Source organism: Columba livia, chromosome 10, assembly GCF_036013475.1.
Source record: "Columba livia isolate bColLiv1 breed racing homer chromosome 10, bColLiv1.pat.W.v2, whole genome shotgun sequence".
NCBI lineage: Eukaryota > Metazoa > Chordata > Aves > Columbiformes > Columbidae > Columba > Columba livia.
This window is the reverse complement of record NC_088611.1, coordinates 18,034,949-18,055,453: the sequence shown is the minus strand read 5'-3', so window position 1 is coordinate 18,055,453 and position 20,505 is coordinate 18,034,949. Positions and strand designations below refer to the sequence as shown.

Here is a 20,505-nt window from a genome sequence, read left to right as displayed (position 1 = left end):
ACTAACCCAGCCTTGGGCAGTCCCCAAACATCACCTCGTCTCTGGGTCCATCTTGATGAGCTTGTGCCTGTTCTTCTTCCGCTCCCAGTGCCCATCCAGCCGGTGGGAGGCCACGTGGGTAACCTGGCAGGCCACGGCGCTCTCAGAGGCCGGGTCCGCGGCACACAGCAGTCGGTAGCACTCGATCTGTGCCCGGCCGCCCGCAGAGAAGAGCAGGGTGGACGCGCCCTTGGTGCTGGGTCCCGCGGGCTTGGCCAGCGCCAGCGCCCTCACGCTGGAGATGTGGTCGCTGAGCCGCGTGAGAGGCACGGCTGCCCGGGAGCGCTCGCTGAGCGCCAGGACACAGGCCGTGGTGTCCTCGCTGCCAGTGACGAAGACATTAAGGGCGGCGTGGCCGGGCACCTCCACCGTCCCCAGGCGCCGCACGCAGGTGATCTCCCGCCCGTGCAGGGACGACAGGAGCACCTGCTGCTCGCAGGGCTCGGGCTGGCGGTGGCACAGCATCACGTCCCCGCACTTGACAAAGGCGAAGTTCTCAGACGAGGGGCTGCTGCAGTAGCTCCAGGAGCGGTGCCCCCCGCCGCAGGGGATGCAGTGGAGGTTCTCACCAGTCCTGCTGCTCCACACCACAAAGTTGTCAGCATGGAAGCCCAGCACAAGCAGGTCCCCATCTGGAGTGAAGCGCAGCTCCTCGAGCCACTGCAGCCCTTTGCAGGGCCTGTGCTTCTGCAGGACCTCCAGCTGCTGGTCCTGCAGGCGGAGCTGGCGGTAGCAGCCATCCCGCCCGGTGCTGTAAATATAGCCACCATGGCAGGTCACTGAGGTAACCCCCGTCTTCCCGTGGAGGCCAAAGAGCACGGATAGTGGGGCCTCAATAGGAAGAGCCTCTTTCTGCAACAAGCAAGAGAGCTCCAACTCACTGCCGGAGCCCTCGTTTGCTGGGCTGGTGCTGCCATCGGCGATGCCGGTGCTTCCCGCAGCCAACCCTGGGGAGCTGCTGCAAGGGAAGAGGAGGAGGGAGCCCCGGCGGTCCCCGCAGACCAGGAGCCCTCCCTGGGGCAGGAAGGTCGCACAGGTGTGCCAGCGCTGCCTGCAGGGGGGCAGCAGGTACCGTCTCATAAGCCGCACACAGGGTGCCTGCCCGGAGCGGTGGGTGACATCCAGCCAGAGCATCTCCCCGTCGGGCCCGGAGGCCAGGAGGGCAGCGGTGTCAGAGGGCAGCCCAGGATGGGTGGCCCAGCTCAGCCCACGCACGGCCCCTTTGAACAGCCTCAGCTCGGCGGTGGCCCCGGGGTGGCCCAGGGCGAAGATGAGGAGGCGCCCGTCACCACCGGCCAGGGCACAGAACGCCTCGGCTCCGCTGGGCAGGGTGGCGGCCGTCAGCAGCCCGTGGGGTCCGACAGCAGCGGGGGGCAGCACCGGCACCCAGCGCCCCGCCGGCACATCGTACTCTGCCAGCCCGCCCGCCTCGTCCAGCGCCAGCACCCGCCGCGGCCCCGCCAGCAGCACAGCCCGCGGCCGCCCCGGGGCCCCCAGCGCCGCTGCCACCGGGGCCGCGTCCGAGATTGCCCGCCGGGGCCGCCAGAGCCGGACGCCGCCATCGTCCCCACCCGTGGCGAGGCAGCCGCCGGCGGGACGCAAGGCCAGGGCGCGCAGGGCCCCGCGGTGCCCCCGCCGCGCTCTCCGCACGCCGCCGCCGCCGTCCCACTCCAGGCAGGCGCTGTCCTCCCCGGCGCTCACGGGGCACGGCCCCCGCAGCGCCACGGCCGCCACCCGCGCCCCGTGCCCGTAACACACTAGCAGGCAGGAGCCGTCCCGCTCCCCAGGCCCGCCGCCCAGCGCACCCACAGCCCAGAGCCGCACGCTGCGGTCCTCGGAGGCGGAAGCGAGCAGTCCCCTTGGCGCCGCATAGCACAGCGCCAGCACCGCGCCCCGGTGCCCCAGCAGCCGCCGCCGCGGGGTCTCCGCCGCCGCCGCCCGCCACACCACCACGGCCCCCGCCGCCGTCCCAGCCGCCAGCGCCAGCCGCTCCCAGCCCGTCCCCGCCAGCACGGCGCAGCGCAGCGCCCCGGCCCCGCCGCAGCTCGCCCGCCGCAGCCAGCGCCCGCCGCCCCGCCACTCGTACAGCGCCACGGCCCCGCCGCCCAGCGCCAGCGCCAGCCGCCCGCCCGCCGCCCAGCGCGCCTCCCACACCCGCGCCCCGAGCTCCCGCGCCGCCCCGCCGCCGCACGCCGTGAGCCGCGCCCCGCCGCCGCGCCGCACCGCCAGCACCGCCAGCCAGCGCCCGCCGAACGCCGCCACCCGCACCGCCGCCCCGCCGGCAGGACCGGGCTCGGCCCGCAGCCCCTGCACGCTGGTCTCACGCAGCACGATCCGCCGCCCCGCCGCCGTCGCCGGCCCAGCGCCGCTCAGCCGGAACGCCGCCACCTCCGGGCCCGTGCCTGCGGGACAGCGCGTCAGCAGCCGCCGCGGCCCCGCCGCCCGCCCCTGTCCCGGTCCCGGGCTCACCCGCCAGCAGCACGTCCCCGGCGAACGCCAGCGCCGTCACCGGCGCCACCAGCGCCACCGACTCCATCTTGGCGGCGCCGGCACCGTCGCCGGGCTCCACGCGCCGCCGCTGCGCCCGCCGCTCATTGGCTGGGCCCCCGTCGCCCCGCCCCCAGGTCACGCGGAGGCGGTGCCCGTCTCTCCACGCTTTATTGGCGCGCGACGCGGCCCCGCCGCGCACGTGGCCCGCGGCCCCGCCCCCCGCCCAGCGCGGGAAAAAGCCACGTGTGCGCGGCCGGGCCCTGCGCCCCCCCCGAGCCCGGCCCTACAGCTCCAGGTGCACCCCGCTGTAGGCTTTATCGACTGTCCACTCGCCCGGGGCTCCGGCCCCGGCCCCCGCGTAACGCTCCATCTCCTGCTGGAACTGCAGCTGCCGCCGGCGGTTGGGATCCACGTTGATCCAGTTGTTGGCAATCCACTTCGTGCCTTGGGTGACCAGGCAGCCCCCGTGCAGGGCAAAGTCATCCAGCTCCCCCACCCAGCCTGTGGAGCAAAAATCCTGTTAGGAGGTGGCAAAGATTGCTGCAGCATGGGTAGGCACAGCTGGGACTGTACAGCCAAGTCAACGCTGACACACAGCTCCTGCTTGGATTTTAGCTCAGACACATCCTACAGGAGTTGGCTTCTCCTGGCACTCCTCCACCTTAGCGCTACCCCACCCTAGCACCTATGGGGAGTTCACCAGGGCAGGCTGCGTGCAAAATGCTCAGTGCCTCCATATTTCCGCTCAGCACAGGGGGCTCTCACGTTCTGCATCACAATTGCTGGTTTTCTCAACTCCTCCCAGAAGGGGAAGGTGACATGGAAGAAATGGGTGCTGCTGCTAGAAGGCTCACAGCCGTATTAGAGATTGCATTTCAGCAATTCTAAATGATCCTCTCTTCACAGAGGCCCCATGGTATTTCTGCAGCAGACTTGCATCAAGCAGCCGACTTCCATTTAGGAACCATTTACTCATAAAACACAACAGGGCTCTTCTTACAGGAGAGTGATGCTCTTGATATTACCATGGAACAGCCCAAATGCTGGTCCTGTGACCTCCTCTGTGGATTTTCTAGAGATGGAAACATGGGCTGCTCCCAGGAGAGCTAGGATGCTATACTCCCTCCTCCCACCAGCACTCCAAATCTGCCACCGAGACACTCTGGAGTCACACTCACCAGCAGCCTGGAAGATTCATGTCAATCCCCCAGCCCGGCTGTCAGGGAAAACTGTGCTGTGCTTCATGAGAAAAACAGCCCCAAGCACACATATTATCAGGCTGCAGCTGAGCTATAAAGCAGGAGTTGTCCCCAAGCACGGCGGAGTCTTGCACGGGGTGGGCCATGCCTCCCTGCGCTGCAGAGCTGATCGCCGTGCCTTTGTCTATCTCCCCTCCCCACCCCTTTGGGCAACACCACATCAGTGAAACATTTTGAATTGCAGACCAAGTTCCAGCAGGAGTTTCAGCTCGCACAGCGGGATGGGAGGCAGCTGGCGATGGCTAGTGCAGCCAAGGGCTTTGTTTGCTCGCTAGTCCCGTCCCCCAAAGACATCAGGAGCCACTGACCTACTGCCTGTAAACAAAGGCTTTTCAGAGTCAGGAAGCTCCTACCCAGTTGGTGACAAGTAGACTCCACAGTTCCCACTAGCAGGCAGCTACCACCCTTTGGGTCTCTTCTGAGCTCCCACCCACCACAAGAAGAAGACGGCTGTCACCTCCTGCAGTCCTACCCCTCCCAAGAGCCGAGCCTTGAAATGAGACCGTACCTTCTCCGTCTGACAGGTAATTGTACCAGAAGACCGCAGTGCCTTGCTGAGGTTTCACTCGCAAATTGCCCTTGTCACAGTTTTTCCGAGTATCTCGCAGGTCAACATCGTTCTGGATCAAAGACTGGTGAGAAACCACAGAGAAGGTGTCGCAAACAGGGATGGAACGAAGCGCACGCACTGGGCTGCCTCTGCCGTCAACCATCGTCCTGCCCTTTGCCTGAGCAGCCCCCAGGGACACCCCAAGGCTGATGCTGGGCAGAACTTTCACAACCCACCCCGAGAAGCCAATTTCAGCTGCCTGGAGGTCCATAACCTGTTTCTGAGCAGCTGCCCGTTCCTTAACGCATTGCCTGATGGGAGCACAGCATTCCTGTTGAGACTTAGTCTGAGGAAACCTGCCCAGACCGAAGCAAGCAGGACCCATGTTATGGCAGCAGGACCAACAGACCACCCTTCACACCTCTGAGCTCCCAAACCGCTGTGCCTCTTCCCTTGCCCTCAGAGAGGAAAGACCGTAAGCAAAGCACAGCTTCCCTGTGCTCTAGCTGCGGAGGTTAACGTCCACCAACCTCATGCACCGCATCCCTTCTGCTGCCACAGCAAATAAAGACATTCAGAGAGGGACTCAAAATCCCCAGAGGTAACATGCAGGTGAGATTCATTTACCATTTCTTCATACGTCCTGTTATCAGCTATAGGGAAGACTGTTTCGCCTCCCCCAGTCACATTGTTCAGGTAGAACAGCACTGTCACGTACCTGCAAGACAGAGCGGCTGTCAGGGGACACATCTGGAACGGGAGGAGATGCACAGGGCTGTCTGCACCCCGCGCCTCCACCACGCGTACAGAAGTTGCTCCAAGACATCACAAGACACGGGATTTACATCATCAGCTTTTCTCCAAGAGGAGAACAAAGAAAATCCCCCATTCACAATGGGTGAGGATTTAGCCTCCGAGGGTGCGTTGCTAGCCTCTGGTGGGGACAGCCCAGCCGCTCTGCAGAATCCCTCTGCCCTCCTCCTCACACCAGCTCCGTGGCTTTGCAATATTCACCCACCTCCCCTCTCCATGCCCCCTCATACCAACAATCTCCAGAGCCGGTTTGCACGCCCACAACCCAAGCACTGAGTCCCACGCAAAGTGAGGCGCATCGACTCTCCACACCTCTTCTGTGACGTGCTCCAGCTCGTGCCCGGGCAGCCCTTACCGGCAGGAGGTCTCGAAGGGAGCGCTCTCGTTGGCGACCAGCTTGGTGTGGCTGCAGGCGGTCTCGGGGAAGACGGGGCCGCTGTCCATGTGAGCATGGTAGTGCCCTCCTTGGTCATACCGCACTACCTGGAGGGGCTCGCTGTGCTCCACAATCTCGGGGGGCAAGCGAGTCAGGCGCATTACCCTGGGGAAGAGGAGAGGGGAGCAGGTGAAGGGGAAGCACTGTCACCCCGGTCAGCTGCTACTCCCATGCACCGAAGAAATCCAGAGAAAGAAACCCCCAACAGACTGAAGAGACGATGGGCTGCAGCAAGCGTGCCAAGAGATAACTATGTCCTTACAGATCTGTTAGAGCATCAGCTCAGAAAGTCCTTGTCATGGTAAATAAAAACAAAACCAAAGGGTGCATCTCCAGCAGGACTGCTCTCAGGAAGACTTTCCTTGCCCAGCAAGATCCCTTCTGTGTTGTGTCCCTGGAGCCTTCATGGTCATCTCATCGCTGCTCTGGACTCCTGCACACCACCTACAGACCTCGAGAACAGTTAGCAAAGCCCAGGGCCCCAGCTGAGAGCGAACGAGAGAGACTAGCTCTAGGAACATTCTTGTCACCTAACTCACCTTTCCCTGTTGCCTTTTCAGCAGCCTCCTCCCAGGGCAGAGGGGCAGGGAAGTGGTCAAGGAGACTGGAGCCCTCCTGCTCTGGGATTTTTCCGCTGCTACATCTGAGATCATCCCCAAGGCAAGCAGGTACCTCTGGAGACCTGCCAAAGAACACTCAGAGCTCTGAGAATCCAGACTGCTGAAGCCCTTGGGGCAGGTACGAGGGGAAGGCGGCACCCGGGCAGGATGGCAAAGCCCCTCCAGGCACCGCACGGGTCCCAGGGAGGACTAACAGCCTCCCTCAGCGATGTCTTCACATCTGCAGAGGGCTCGGAACAGCGGCCAAACCCAAGTGTAAAAGCAGCATGCTGCTGCCTGTGCGCTGGCTGGCACCGAGGGGCGGCAGCCCCAGTCTGCCTTAATCAAGGCAATATGCGACTCCATTCTCCCGCTGGAATGTGCTGAAGAAAAGGAGTGGCCAACAGCCGTTTTCAAGCCTGGGGACAAATTTTACCCACCCATGTCCTGGGCGAGGACCAGCACCAAGAACAAGAGAGCGCCTAGCCAATTATCTGAAATTCACCGCAGCTAAATGGTTTGGCCTGCACGCTGGGTTTCAGCGCGTCCCAGTACCAAATCTGAGGTGCAGGGAAAGGTGACAGGTTCTCCCATCTGCTGTGAGCCGCCCTGTGATATGTGTGCTTGGAGGATTAAGCTAACTCGGCTTACTTGAGATGAAGTCGTGCTTGTTAAAAAGTCAGCTCTGAAGAGCTAAGACAGATTTCAGTGAAATGCATGAGTAACTAAAGCAAATGACAGTAACTACTGGCACCCAGACAGCATTGGAAACGGGCAGTTTCTCCCAGTAAGCTCATTTACTAATTAGAATGAATTATTTCGTACAATGCCAAGTCTTCGTGGTTTTATAAGGCTGTTCCCAAAAGTGAATGGAGATGCTGAAAGGTTTGATTTTTCTTTTTCCTTTTCCACGGGACAATACAAATTCTTGTTCTAATGAAAACCTCCCTCTCCCCATTTCGTTGTCTGTGCTCGTTGCTCTTTATACTCCAAAACGACTTTCACGCAATTAGGAAGTGTGAATATTAGCAAGTCTGCCACCACCTCTCGCAGCACAGGTGGTCCTCGTGCCCACAAGCCCGCGCGCCGGCCGCCTGGCCCTCACCTTTGCCGGATGGCTCTCATCACCTGGTGTGCCCCCTCGCCCTGGTACAGCCAGGTGTGCTGGCTGTTGCGCACCAAGTCGCTCATCTTCACTTTCTGGCTTCCCATGTACTTGTGGAAATCACGGATGTTCAGTCGTTTGAACTCCTCCAAACTCAGCACCCCTACGGGAAGAGGGGAAAAGCCAGTTGACTGTGGTGCAGGTAATAAATAGTTCTTGGCGTTCTGTACTCGGAGAAAACACCAGCTGAGGGCACTGCAGAAATCGCCCCATTCGGGGTCCACCATGGGCTGCACCCCACATGTGCAGCATTACAGACCCCAGCAACGCTCTCGCCTTTAGGTGAGCAGAGGGTATACAGCAACCTGCAAGAGTGAGCTGTTGGCTGCCCTGCAGGGTCACGACTGGGACGGGCAAAATACCATTTCAAACTTTAAAAAGCTCCTAAGACATGCAAACCAATCCATCAAGAGAGAACTTACAGCTCTAACATATGCAATGCCACAGCTAAAAAGCCTGTGCCACATGATGCCTTGGGAATTGTTCAGATATTTAAACAGACACCGTCAAGAACAGAGTGGGACACTTCACATTTTCTACAAGACCTTTGCAGGGTAATTTAAACAAGCCAAACCCCAAACAACAAGCAGTACATTCTTCTGCATTTGTGTAAGTGTGAAACATGAGTGAGAAACACAACAGTATGACCTTGCGTAAGCAGAAATAACAGAAACATGAGAGGTAAAAAGTGGTTTCTACTAAAACAGGTATTTCTTGTTTGGACTGAACTCGGCTCAGCAAGGGATGGACTTTGGCCTTTGTCACCTTTGGAAAAAATCCTCAGGTGTTGCTTCCCCTCCGTGGAGAAGCAGGACGCCCGGCAGCGGGGCCCAGGTCCCCGGGGTGCTCTGCGGGCCGCGGCCGGCAGCCGGCACACACCGCGGGCCGCCAGCGGAGCTCGCTCAGGCGCAAACCCGGGGCTGCGGTGGTGCCAGCTCCGCTCCCCGCGCACAGCTCCCTCCGGCCACAGCCACCGGGGTCAGCCTGGGACAGTTCCTCAGGTGCCAGTGGTCACAACCAAATTATCCAGACCGTTATTATTCCTAGCGTGTCACTGTCCCCGCTTCCCCCCACGCGGCCTTTGATGACGCAGTGCCACATCCAGGTTGTGACCCGGTCTCTTGATGTCATGTACCAATGTAATCTGGAAGCAAGGTCCTGCCAGGAGGACTTTAACAGGACCTTTCATTTATTAACGGCCAGGACGGTGGAAAAGCCACTGACGACTCAGTCATACGCTCCTACCCCTGCCAAGAATGCCATCGGCCCGGAGGAGCGGGGCACAGGGTGCCCTCCGGATATTTCGGCATTCACACGGGTACGGCTTCAACTCCAAAGCGGCTCCTCCTGGGCAGCTCTCAACGCCAGGTCACTGGAAGACAGCGTGCAGAGCCTGTGCGTTCACTTAATTTGATTAGGAAATGGAGAGTTGCTTAATTGAGGGCACTCTAATTAGAGCAGCAGAGGTTACAGTGCAATTCCGGACCAGCGGAAACCCTTAGGAGAGCAGGGGCAGGAGGGGCAGAAGTGGCCTCGTGGAATACAGAGAGAGGGGTCAGCAACAAAGGCTGCCCGACAAGAGCACCCCCACCTCCACACATTCCACCCCCCAGCAGCGATGCAGCACTCATAGCCTGCAGCAGAAGTCTTAATGAAAGCGGGGTGGGGTGCAGGATGCACCTTAAAACAGGTATCAAGATCCGTGTAGTCAAAATCAGAGCAGTTTCTAGAACCATGGGAGCAGAAGTGCACCCCGAAGGTTCTGTTACAGCAGCAGACAAACCAAGGGAGGTTTGACAGAGGAGAGGGAGCACAGAGTCACGTTCTGGTCCTGCTTCTGCAAGATCCAAGCCCAGGTGGTAGAACTATGCTGCGAGACCGGCAATGGAGGGGCAGGAGTGCTGCAATGAGACGTTTATACTGACGTTACTTTTCTGCGAAGGTCTCTCAAGCAACGTTATTTTCCTTTGAAGACCATAGCTACAGAAACAGGCAGGGACACGGCTCCTGCTCTGCGCTGCAGGGCTGTGTGAGGTGCCGAGGGGATTCCCGTGAAGATGCTCTTACCATTCCCATCGGGATCGGCCTTGACTGCCGTGTACATCTCCCGGATGTTTTCGGGGGTCATCCACCTGCCGTTCCCAAGCCGGGTGTGAGTCAACACCTGAAATTCATAAATGGATCAATGCTGGACACTGGTTTCTTGTACTAACGAAAGAGATTCCCTGCGTGAGGCCTGGCGGGCTCCCTTCTCTACAGAGCATCGGCCAGCCAGGCGTCAGCACGTCTCTGCAGAAAGAAGACTGCAGTGAGAATCATCTGGCAGCCACACACAGCGTGAGGCTCATGAGCGCTCTTATTTCTAGTTTGGGTCACGGCAAATGACTGCTGGGACTTGATTAACCAGTCACGGGATGGAGGGGGCACAGCTCTTCCTCTTGAAGGAAACACAGAGCTACTGATGATAAAAGTGAATACTTTTACTTGTCCCAGATAAGGGCTCGGAACAAAACGGTTCCTTTCCATGTGCTGTTAGTCCCCATGGCAGTGTCTGCGCCACAAACTCCCCTCCCTGGGACACCCTGCACGAGGAAACCCACAGCACAAGGGAACATTTTACCCAGTGTGTTCAAAACTCACATCTACTGCCAAGGACCACTGCTACATCCCAATAGGATCACAACTGTTGCATGTTTCCCCCAAAACTTGTATGCTGAAGGCCAGCACAAGCCTTGAGACGTAAAATTAAGCAAATGCTGATGAGTGCATACTAGGATCTGGCCCTACCCGAGCACAGTGAGTAACCAAGAGACCATCTGAGGAGAGGACCTGCCAGAGGGTCCCTCAGAAAACCTCCCCGAGTCTGTGCCCATCTCTACCTCTTTGAGCTGCAGCTGTCCATCCTGATTGTGGTCCAGCAGATTGAAAATGTCCATCTGGCTGATTTCTATCATTTCCATGGCTTCCTCATAGTCATCTGTTGGTAGGATCTGGCTCTTCTGCAGCCCCTTCAGCTGCGCCAGATGGATGATGAGCTTGCACTCCTCCTCTGTTAGGAAGTCGGGAATTTCTGCAGCAAAAGCGTGAGCAGCAACAGAGACTGAGGAACTGTTAGAGTGGGAGCCTGTGGCCATGGCAGGCCGCTCGTAAGAGGAAAAGAAAAATAAAGAGGTGTGGGGGAAATTTAGAAACTACTTAAGTATGGGACATTCAAAGGCATTCACTGTTCTACCAGAAGACCTCTAAAAGAGCATACGCCACACACCTGAGCTGCTGCAGGCGGGTATTTTTACAGCAGTAGTTCCTAAATGTTTGGATCCAGGGGTCAAGCCCTTAAACTCTCTCATGGATACCACAATGGACAAAGGAGTGAACAAACACGCGCATATCACCTCATATTATCACTTCAAAGGTGACATGTGGATCGCAGTCTGGGAACTGTGGCTCTACAGGAAAAGAGGCCAAAACCTTTCGGGCGGGCGGAGGTGACGGCTGGGGTTTCAGGCTTCCACGCGCTCACGTGGAGAGGACGACTCTTCGCACAAAACCAAACGCCTTTCAGGGGAACCCGGCACAGTTCTCTGCTATGGAACTCGGACAGCAAGGAGGCAAGTTCCAAACTTATTCCCTCCTTTCATTTCCAACTAAAAATGGTCTTCAAATACAATTTTAAAGGAGAAGACACTGCATATGGTGGGCAGGTGCCATGCTCCACACCCAGGTAGCATCCCAGTATAACCAGCTTGCTTTGGCAGCACACCACCAGCAGTGATCAGGCAATACCAGGACCCCAGAGGAGAGGAGAAAGCTCCATGGAGACCTTATTGCACCTTTCAGTGCTTAAAACAGGCCGATAAGAAAGATGGGCATGCTTTAGCAGGACCTGTTGTCATAGCACAAGGTTTTAAACTAAAGGAGGGAGATTCAGGGTGGACATGAGGAAGAAATTGTTGCCCTGAGGGTGGTGAGAGCCTGGCCCAGGTTGGCCAGAGAGGTGGTAGATGAACCATCCCTGGAGACATCCCAGGCCAGGCTGGACGGGGCTCTGAGCAACCTGAGCTGGTGAAGATGTCCCTGCTCATGGCAGGGGGGGCACTGGGGGAGCTGGGAAGGTCCTTCCAACGCAAACTGTTCTATGATTCTGTTCTATGATCCTTCTGGCCGATGCCTGTCACTGCTGTGGAGAGTGTGTTACAGCTGCCGAGACTTTCAAAGGGGGAAAGAAAAAACACCCGAGCAGGACAGGTTTAAGTGCTCCTAGGCCCAAGGTCCTGCTCTTCAAGTCACAGCCCCACAGAGCTCCTGCAGGAATGTGCCAAGGACACATTACATCTCCAGCAATCCCCAAAGCGGGGGGGGGGGAAATGAATTACTTCCATGACCTTAAATCAACCCTATCAGCACAAACTGTCAATAAGCAGTTGGCTTCCTGCTTAGTACGGACCAGAACCAGCCCTGGAGATAAATGAGATGTTCCTGGGAAGCCCCGGAAACACAAATCAGCCAGTTGTATCCCTAACACCCTCCAAGGAGAAAATCTCTGCCACAGGCAGCACAGCGTCCTGGTGCCAGAGGAAACTTCAGAGCCAGAGATGCCGCCGGACGGTCTGAACGTTGTGGCACAGCACCGGGTCCAAATGAACCCCGAGTGCTGGCAAGCAACACCCCCAGTATTTCCAGTTCCCCAAACTGGGCTACAACAATGACGGCTTCTGGAATCTTAATTACGTGCTGGAGGAAGGACACTCCCACTCTTCAGCGGTCGTAAGGGGATTTTGTAATGAAGGAAAGATTCTGTTAGCCAGAAAGCACACTCTTGTCAGGCAGGTTGTAAGGTGAGGGGGTTTCCAGCTAATCTCATCTGCAAACAACTCGGCTCCACAGCTGCAAATTAGTTCCCTCCGCTCTCCGAAACAGTTAACTTCTGGCTGTGAGACCATCCTATCTCTCTGCCCGCTCAACAATAGATCCAGCTAAACAAATGTCTCCTAATTGACTTTGAGCAACACTTGATTGCTTTTACAAAAAACAAAAGAGAGGAAAACATCGGGGTTTATGAAATAATGACTAATCCTGGACCAAGAGAAAGGGGATGGGTTTGAGCGCTGGTGTCAAACAGAGATTCAATCTCGGCTGAAAGAGCCCCAAGACACATGGGCCAAGTCATTCATCCCTCCCCAACTGCCCTCATTTCCACACCTGCTGATCTAAGCCAAACCCCTGCTAAAATCCAAACAATCGGGGCCGCTGGCAAACGAAAATTGGACCATTGTCTTCCCCATGAGGGCTCTGAAAGGGCTGCACTTAATGAGGATGGATTGACAGAGAGGTGGCTCGTAGGCTATAAAAAGGCGTCCCGCAGTCGGGAGCAGCTCAGTCCGGGGTGCACAGCCCGTTCTCCCGCTCCAGCTCGCTCCCAGCATGGTCGCCCCTCGCTCGCTCCACCACAGGAGGTCGGGTGGCCCGTGGCTGCTGGGTCTCCTGGCGCGGCTGCTGCTCTGGGGCTCCCCGGGAGCCCGGGCGAGCTACCTGCGGAGATCCTCCAGCTGCACGCCCATCCCGCACCGCATGGCCTTGTGCTACGATATCGGCTACTCCGAGATGAGGATCCCCAACCTGCTGGAGCACGAGACCATGTCGGAGGTGATCCAGCAGTCCTCCAGCTGGCTGCCCTTGCTGGCCAGGGAGTGCCACCCGGACGCCAGGATTTTCCTCTGCTCCCTCTTTGCACCGATCTGCTTGGACAGGTAAGATGTTTTTACTAGTTGTTTCAGCTGTAGGAAGTAACAATCCCCAAGAGCGAAACTGCATTCGCCTCCCCAGAGAAAAACGTGTGCAATGTGATGAGCGCGGTCCCTGAAACGCTGCACTGCCCCTCTCGGCGAGGGGCAATGGGATTACCCAACAGGGACCTCCTCTCTGAAAGTGAAACGTGAGCATTTCATGACAGAGCAGAAACATTATGTCCCTCCTCTGGATTCTCCTGCTCTCCCACGCTGCAGCGGCTTCACCTCCCACCTCCCCTGAGCCCGTCCCCAGCTCCTGCCCCGGCCACGCAGGGGCTGCCTCAGTGTGACCGTAAACCCTCAGTTTTGAGGTGCAGCTGTCAAAAAACAGAGCTGCTAAGGAAATCAGGTACCTAATTAGGCACCTGCAAAGGTAAGCAGCCTTTGCACAACTAGAGAAGATCCTGGGGGGGGCATGGAAAGGGCTTCTGGCAGCAGCCTGTATTGCACAACCTCATCCCTCCTGCCTTCAGACATTTGGGTATGTTCAAAACACATGAAAGACCCCAAACCAGCTCTGCTAGCGCCAGTGTGCAGCACAGCCCTGCGCAGACCCCCAGCCTCGCTGCCCAGAGGTGCTGCAGCCCCTTCCCCTCCGCAGGCTCATCTACCCCTGCCGCAGCCTGTGCGAGGCCGTCAAGAGGAGCTGCGCGCCCGTCATGGCTTGTTACGGCTACCCCTGGCCTGAAATCCTGAACTGCAACAAGTTTCCTGCGGATCACGAGCTGTGCATCGCAGCGGTGTCCACCGATGAGAATTCCTCCAGCAGGAGAAGTAAGGTTCTGGTGTATTTTCTTGTTTTGTTTTGCCTTTGTATATTAATGTTTATCAATATGTAAAGGGTGAGTGTCAGCAGGATGGAGCCAGGCTCTTCTGGGTGACAACCAGTGATAGGACAAGGGGCAATGGGTGCAAACTGGAACACAGGAAGTTCTCTTTAAATTTGAGAAGAAACTTCTTCATAGTGAGGGTGTCAGAGCCTGGCCCGGGCTGCCCAGGGGGGTTGTGGAGTCTCCTTCTGTGCAGACATTCCAACCCGCCTGGACACCTTCCTGTGTAACCTCATCTGGGTGTTCCTGCTCCATGGGGGGATTGCACTGGATGAGCTTTCCAGGTCCCTTCCAGCCCCTGACATTCTGTGATTCTGTGATTTTCCCATACGTAACACTCAAAAGGATGGGCCTATGCTTTGTTTCTATTCCTAATATTTCCAGGTTTAAGCTATACTAAAAAAACCCACTGAAACAACACACTAGTTTTGCTCTCTCTGGGAACTCTACCACGTCTAGAAAATTAGCGTAAAGCAAACTGCAGCTCGCTCCCCTCTCTGCTGTATTCATGAGCTCCCCAGGCGCTGTCGAGCTCGCGGGGTTTGGGGCAGGGGGAAGGGGCGGCTGTAAAACCCAGCGCCCGGGCACAGCAGGAGAGCTGGTGAGACGAGCTTCCCGCTGAGCCGAGGAGCTGCAGCCCTGAGCTTCCGGCTGCGCCCAGGGTTTAAATCAACATGCAAGAAGAAATCTTTTGCAAGACTTCTCTTTAAACATTAGGAAACGCCACAAAGGGGTATAAGCCTCTGCAGACATGAGTTGCACAAGAAAAATAAAATCTTTAAGATCAAAAGACTAAATTAAGCACTCAGATACTGGTGAACACTGGGGGAGATTCGAAAGCAGTTAAGGGGAGAACAGACGCCTCATTTCAGCATCACCAGATGGAGTCCGGCCATACCAATTGCTTTACTGCTTCACCCAAGGTAGGAGATCTTCATTTGGCATTTTAACTGCTGCGTTAACACACAGCAACACACACAAGCCTAAACAAAGCACAACAAGCAGCGTCCGCCCCAGGCACAGACAGGACAGCTTCACATCTCCCACCCTGTCTCTCTGGGGACTGGGTAGCCTGGGAGGCAGCGCCACTCGGAAACACCAAACCACCGCTCAGAAACAGCAAAGCACCACTCGCAGGTCTCAAAATCGTATTTCGCCTTTTCCAGTGCAGCTCGGCAAGGGTGTTATAACCAGATTTCTGTTACAGCAGTGCCCCGAGCCAGCTGCAAGGACTGCGAGCTGGAGGAGGCCAGCACTGCCAGGGAGATCCTGGACAACCTCTGTGCCAACGATTTTGGTGAGTAACCCCTTTTGGTGAGTAACCCGTTCCCTCCAGCAGCCAAAGCAGCGGCATGGACAGAAGATGGCTTTTCTGTAACAAACTGACCTGGAGGAACCGGAGCTTTTACAGCAGATCGCAGGGATTCTCAGGTCCAAACTTAGCTGTTAGGTAGCAGGAGGGCCCAACTGTAGGACACCTAAAGGCGAAGACCTGCGGGCTCTAATTTGGTTTTGGTCTGTGGCTGCTAAATACAGGTGCTGCTCTGGTTTTCCCTCAGAGAACATTTCAATCGATGCCCACAAAAGCCTTTAGCAAGCTTCACGTGATTTATTTCAAACTTCAATACTGTTGTTCTAGTAACGTGACCCTCTCATAGCCCAAGCAGGTGGCAGCACTGTCTCTGCTCCATCGAAGTTTTCATGATACTGTCCTGAATTCAGGCACACAGCCTTCATTAAAAATAATAATTAAAATAAAAAATTAAAATCCTGGGCAGCTGGCAGCCATGTCAGCTCCTGAAATCCCAGCTCAAAGTCAAGTCGTTTGCACAAGACCAGGACTTTGCTGCACCCACTCGCTCGCGGCCCTGCTTGCTGCGGGGTTTCTGCCCACACAGCGGTGCGGAGAACGCTGTCGCCACTCTCATAAGAAAAGCAGAGTGAGAAGAACAGCGCTCAGTACTGGAAACGAGTCTCAAACGAGAACTTTGTACAAGTTCACTGCAACTACAAGAGCTTGGATGGATGTATCATCACATTACAGATACAGCAAAAAGCCTTAGGTTGGCTGTATGTTGAAGCAAGCGAGGGCTATTAAGACTAAATGGAACTAACAGCTCTTTTTCCGACCCCTGCAGCAGTGAAAATCCGGATCCTGAGGAAGAACGTGACCACCACCATCTCGGACTTCGACCTGGACCCCTCCAGGGTGGAGGTCCTGAAGCACGGCCCGCTCCTCCGAACTGAAATCCCCGGCAGGCTCCAGCAGTGGCTGGACATCGACGCCACCTGCGTCCACAACATCATGAGGGGCACCCACGCGGGCGTCTTCGTTGTGAGTGGTGAAGTACAGAGCGACAAAGTGGTGGTGAACAAGGCCTACGCCTGGCAGAAGAAGAACAGGAACCTGCACCAGGCGGTGCGGAGGTGGAAGCATCACCGCTGCCCCGAACAGGCCGGCCGGAAGGTCTGAAAAAATATCCCAATGGCAACAATAAGAAACTGCTCCTTTCCCTATGGCTAGAAAACTCCTTTCCCTGGCAGCTGGCGTTTTGGAGATGTACAGTCAATATTTTTAGGCGATTCAAAGCAGTCATAGTCCACAGATAGGGTCTCACTACAGATTCCTGGTTGACTGGGACAGAGCTTAAGGATGCAAATTGAATATATTCCTCTCGCAAGGCTCTGCAGATCCAGGTCTTGTGATGGACGGCTTTGTGTGGGATCCGACATCACAACAAAACTGAACTGAGCTCCGCAGGTGAGTTCTAGAGGTCTAGAAGAGACCTGTCATAATAGTTCCTTCTGGTTCTCATCGAAGTTGATAGCCCCTTCAGCATTTTATTTGACCCCGAGACACTGACGCTGTCCAAGCGCCTGCTTGCTTTCTGTCCATAGAGGTTACACGGAAGTCTCCCTGACTGCTAAGAGATGCTTTTTTATTTAATGGAAGAAATACTTTACTTTTGAACAGTCTGAGGATAATTAAAGGGGAGAGGAACCCACCCACACAAAGCCCAATCCCTTAAAAAATGAATGCTAAACTCCACAGGCTTTCCGTTCCCCTTGCTGCGCTGAGTGTCGATGAGCATCCGCACAGGTACACGGAAAGAGCTGCTCTCAAGTGGGAAAGGCCCAGAGCAAAGAGCTGAGGATTGCTGCGTAACAGGGAAAAACCATGTTTTAACTTCACAAATTAAGTCTGGATCAGAAGATTCTGGTAACTGGGGAACTACCGAAGATATCACAAGAGCCCTGAGAAAGCAGAGCAGGACATGAGCCGTTTAAACCTCTGCACTGGTGGAGAGCAGCTTTGCTTGGGGCTCAGGGTGAGTCCCAACCGCGGCATGGCAGCAGACACCCACAGTTCTGATATGGGGGGGAAGAAACGAGGGGGAAGAAACGTTACACGTCTGCCCAGCCTTCCCCTGCACTAAAGGGAGAGAGAAAAGGTGGCAAACCTCAGTCTCACCAAGTTCTCGGCAGCTCACACTCTCACTCAGGTGAGCAGGGACCGTAATTCCCTGCGGGGGTAAACACAGCGACAGCTCCGGCACTCCGACCACAGAGCAGAAAACAGCAAATCCCCAAAGAAAACAGGTTGAATTTCTACTGCCTGACAGAGCACTGTCCGTGGAAAGTTTTCTACACTGGATTAGAAGTGGGACTAAAATAAGAAAATAAGGGGAAAAACGGCTTTTGGGAGAAAGTGTTGTGCCTTGCTCAGGAGCCTGCAGTGTGGGTTGCGGAGCGCCGCTCGGTGCGATGGAGGCACATTGCCTCCCTGTGCTCGCCAAGCTCACCAACACCCCGCGACAACATCTCCCCTTCGCCTGCAGCGTGGGCTGAGACCAGCACTCAGACGCTCAGGCTGAAATTCAGCTGCGCCCTGACATTCGTGCAGCGATTCCTTCTATTCCCCGAGGCTCTGAAGAAAAAACACAAGAGATTTCCTATTTTTATTCCTCCCTACTGCCTTGTTTTGCAAACTGCCGCCCCGTTCACAGAATCCGCTGCCAGGTGGTCCCTGCTACGGCAGGATCTTCCAAACAGACTGCGTTTGGAAAACACAGCAGAACATCTAAAAGCTCTGAAGGTTGAAAAGGCTTTGTCCGATATTTGTCTTCCATTAATAGGATTGTTTGATCACTAGTGTTTCCTAACTAAAAAGTGCACAGATGGTCTGACAAGCTTTAGAAATGACATCTCGTAGCCAGAGCGGGGGGCGGTAAAAATAGGGCAGGGACTTTTTCACAGCTCCATGAAATACACTTGGGTTCAATGCAGATGACTTACCCACATTCCAAAAGTTCCCCTGCGGTGCCCAGTGCCCTGCCACAAAGCACAGAGCTCACAATTAAATCATTAATGAGCCATCCGCTGCTGTAGTCCCAGACAGCCTGCTCTGCTGAAAGCAAAAAGATCACAGACCAGCCACTTATTCCCTTAAACTGTCTCTCGCAAGCCACAACACTTTGCGTTAAGGAAAAGCCCCAAAAAATCAAGAGCCCTTTGCTAGCAACCTCTGGGCTTGCCTAATGCAAACAAGTTAAATACACACTTCCACTAATTTAAACGAGAGAGATGCAATGAATTAGTGTTTTTTAAACCAGTTGATTTAGATTGGTACTGTTTGCACAGCCAGTGAAGTCTCTGGAAGTCTTTAGAAGTCAGAGCTGGCTCCTGGCAGGTTCATCCGGGAGATAAGAGCTGTCTTGCGACTTGCAGTTTCTAAATAAGTGACTCCTTATCAGAGGACAAAGGAGAAGAGACTCGTGCGGCATCTCCAGTGCTGAATGTCCTCAATGCCATCCCCAGGGAGCAAAGCTGCTCTTGGAGCACACAGAGGTGCCGGAGTGACGAGTTAAAACGTGTGGGATTAGTGCTGCTGGGACCAACCTGCCTTCTCTCAACTTCAGCACCTTCCTTGCAGGACAGGATCAACTCTTTTAAGCAGCACCAGCAGGGCAGAGAAGGTGGAAACTAGAGTTTTCCTAAGTGAAAATCAGAGCAATTGCTCCAGACCGTGGTTCTGGTAATGATGTCAGCTTTGGGAATGCTGTGGGATATCAGTTCCAGGTTGGTGTGTCTGTTTACTGAATGTCAGACAGAAATCCACTTTGAAATTTGCAAACCACAAGTACCACATATGTAGAAATTTATAAAGAACTTTGTGTATTTCTTCCAGATACTTACTGCATTAAAGGAATTTAATAAGGAACCTATCTGATTCATGAGCAGGCTTTCAGTGTGTATAATCTATTTGGAATCAGAAAAAAACCTATTAGATTATTGAGAAAGCATCTAATGAAGACTCTCAATACTGTCTTTTCAGAGACAACAGGTATTCTCCGACTCTGCAGTAGCAGGAATTTTGTAATCATCTGTCCCAAAAAGTTAATTTGTATATTCTCAGTGGACTTCTAGAACGCAGAGTTCAATTAATGAGACTCTACTAGTGCCAGCAAGAATCACAGAAAGGTAAAGAAGGTTTTAAAGTATCTGAAAGCCAGACGGTTGTGTATGAGAGCAGCCAGAAATAAAGATAAATCTAGAACAGGACACAAAATCATGGAAAGTATTAAGTCTGTTGTGTTAATAATTTCCTCGGTACTGAAGCACGAACACTAAATTGCTTTATCATCATTTATTACCAAAAGTTTACGGATCTCTTTTCCCTTCCTAACACTGAGCAGCTTCTTTGAGGTCCTCTTCAGCGATCCTCTGCCTCTTTGCAGCATTTTAAAGAGAATCTGAAAACCCTGGAAAGGTTAATCCTCCAAATCCTTCTCAACGGGCCACCCAGAACGAGTAACCTCTGCAAACACCGTACATCCAAATGCCTTAAACAAAAATCACGCTCTTTCTAACGCAGCCCCAAGGAAAAGCGGCACGGGGAGGAGAAGCAAACCACCGACAAGTCGTTCTGCCCCGAGCAGGCGTCAGACAGACCGGCCGCGGCCGCTGTCAGGCTGTGCCCGCCCAGCAGGGCAGCGGAAACCTCCCGGACCCGCCTGCGGGACCCCCGGGCAGCTCCCGGCGCTGCCGCACCGGCGGGGCGGGGGCCGGTACTCACCGAAGAGCAGCGGCTTGAGGCTGAGGGTGCGCACGGCGTGGGCCCGCCCGGCCACCAGCTCCACCCGCTGCGTGTGACCCACCTGCGGGGAGAGCGGCGGTCAGCGGCGGCGCGGGACGGCCCCGGCCCCGCTCCCCCCGGCGCGGCCTTGCCTTGATGCCCTCGAGGCGCGGGAGGGCGCGGGCGGGCGGCGGCGGCGGCGGCGGCGGGGGGCTGGCGGCGGGCGGCCCGCCGGTGTCGCCGGCGCTGAGGTGCACGAAGAGCAGCAGCCCCAGCACGTTGAGGACGTAGAGGTGCGCGAACACCATGAGGACGAGGAAGTAGGGCCGCGAGCAGACGGGCCGCGGGCGGCCCCCCGGCGGGCCGGGCAGCGGGGGCCCCTCCGCCCGCGACGCCGCAGCCGCCGCCGCCGCCATCGCGCCCCCGGCCCGCCAGGCCTCGCGCGTCACCCCGGCAACCACC

The 20,505-nt window shown here is 56.0% G+C and overlaps 3 protein-coding genes across 4 annotated transcripts in view; 1 reads left to right on the top strand and 2 right to left on the bottom strand.

Moving 5' to 3' along the window:
* Positions 1–2,745, bottom strand: part of WDR6 (WD repeat domain 6) — a 5,192-nt gene extending 2,447 nt beyond the window's left edge. The window contains exons 1-2 of the mRNA XM_065074660.1: positions 2,509–2,745; positions 35–2,441 (exon numbers count right to left, since the gene is read on the bottom strand). Coding sequence (XP_064930732.1) covers positions 35–2,441; positions 2,509–2,575 — 2,474 coding nt within the window. The 5' untranslated portion in view covers positions 2,576–2,745. The remainder of the gene's footprint in view (positions 1–34; positions 2,442–2,508) is intronic.
* Positions 2,682–20,505, bottom strand: P4HTM (prolyl 4-hydroxylase, transmembrane). Its single transcript, XM_065074695.1, has 9 exons — positions 20,196–20,505; positions 20,044–20,125; positions 10,231–10,421; positions 9,419–9,515; positions 7,292–7,454; positions 5,507–5,692; positions 4,966–5,056; positions 4,297–4,420; positions 2,682–3,030 (listed from the first exon to the last, which is right to left on the bottom strand). The coding sequence occupies exons 1-9, from the start codon at positions 20,457–20,459 to the stop codon at positions 2,813–2,815; spliced, it is 1,416 nt and encodes a 471-aa protein (XP_064930767.1). The 5' UTR covers positions 20,460–20,505; the 3' UTR covers positions 2,682–2,812.
* On the top strand, positions 10,421–19,880 carry LOC102099029 (secreted frizzled-related protein 5). Of its 2 annotated transcripts, none has more exons than XM_021294641.2 (4): positions 10,421–13,098; positions 13,739–13,911; positions 15,178–15,264; positions 16,106–19,880. In XM_021294641.2, exons 1-4 carry the CDS (start codon positions 12,773–12,775, stop codon positions 16,438–16,440), a joined length of 921 nt encoding a protein of 306 aa, XP_021150316.1. In that variant the 5' UTR covers positions 10,421–12,772; the 3' UTR covers positions 16,441–19,880. The 2 variants fall into 2 exon arrangements, with proteins under 2 accessions (XP_021150316.1, XP_064930791.1); XM_065074719.1 differs by having other exon boundaries at positions 15,175–15,264.

Bases quoted from the DNA above. Each gene is read 5' to 3' on its own strand.
- LOC102099029 (XM_065074719.1), top strand. From the start codon at position 12,773: ATGGTCGCCCCTCGCTCGCTCCACCACAGGAGGTCGGGTGGCCCGTGG. The intron at 13,099-13,738 runs GTAAGATGTTTT...TCCCCTCCGCAG, and splicing joins GCACCGATCTGCTTGGACAG to GCTCATCTACCCCTGCCGCA. The intron at 15,265-16,105 runs GTGAGTAACCCC...CGACCCCTGCAG, and splicing joins CCTCTGTGCCAACGATTTTG to CAGTGAAAATCCGGATCCTG.
- P4HTM (XM_065074695.1), bottom strand. From the start codon at position 20,459: ATGGCGGCGGCGGCGGCTGCGGCGTCGCGGGCGGAGGGGCCCCCGCTG. The intron at 10,422-20,043 runs GTGAGTACCGGC...CTTTTGCTGCAG, and splicing joins CCTCAAGCCGCTGCTCTTCG to AAATTCCCGACTTCCTAACA. The intron at 5,057-5,506 runs GTAAGGGCTGCC...TCTGTCTTGCAG, and splicing joins CCCTTCGAGACCTCCTGCCG to GTACGTGACAGTGCTGTTCT.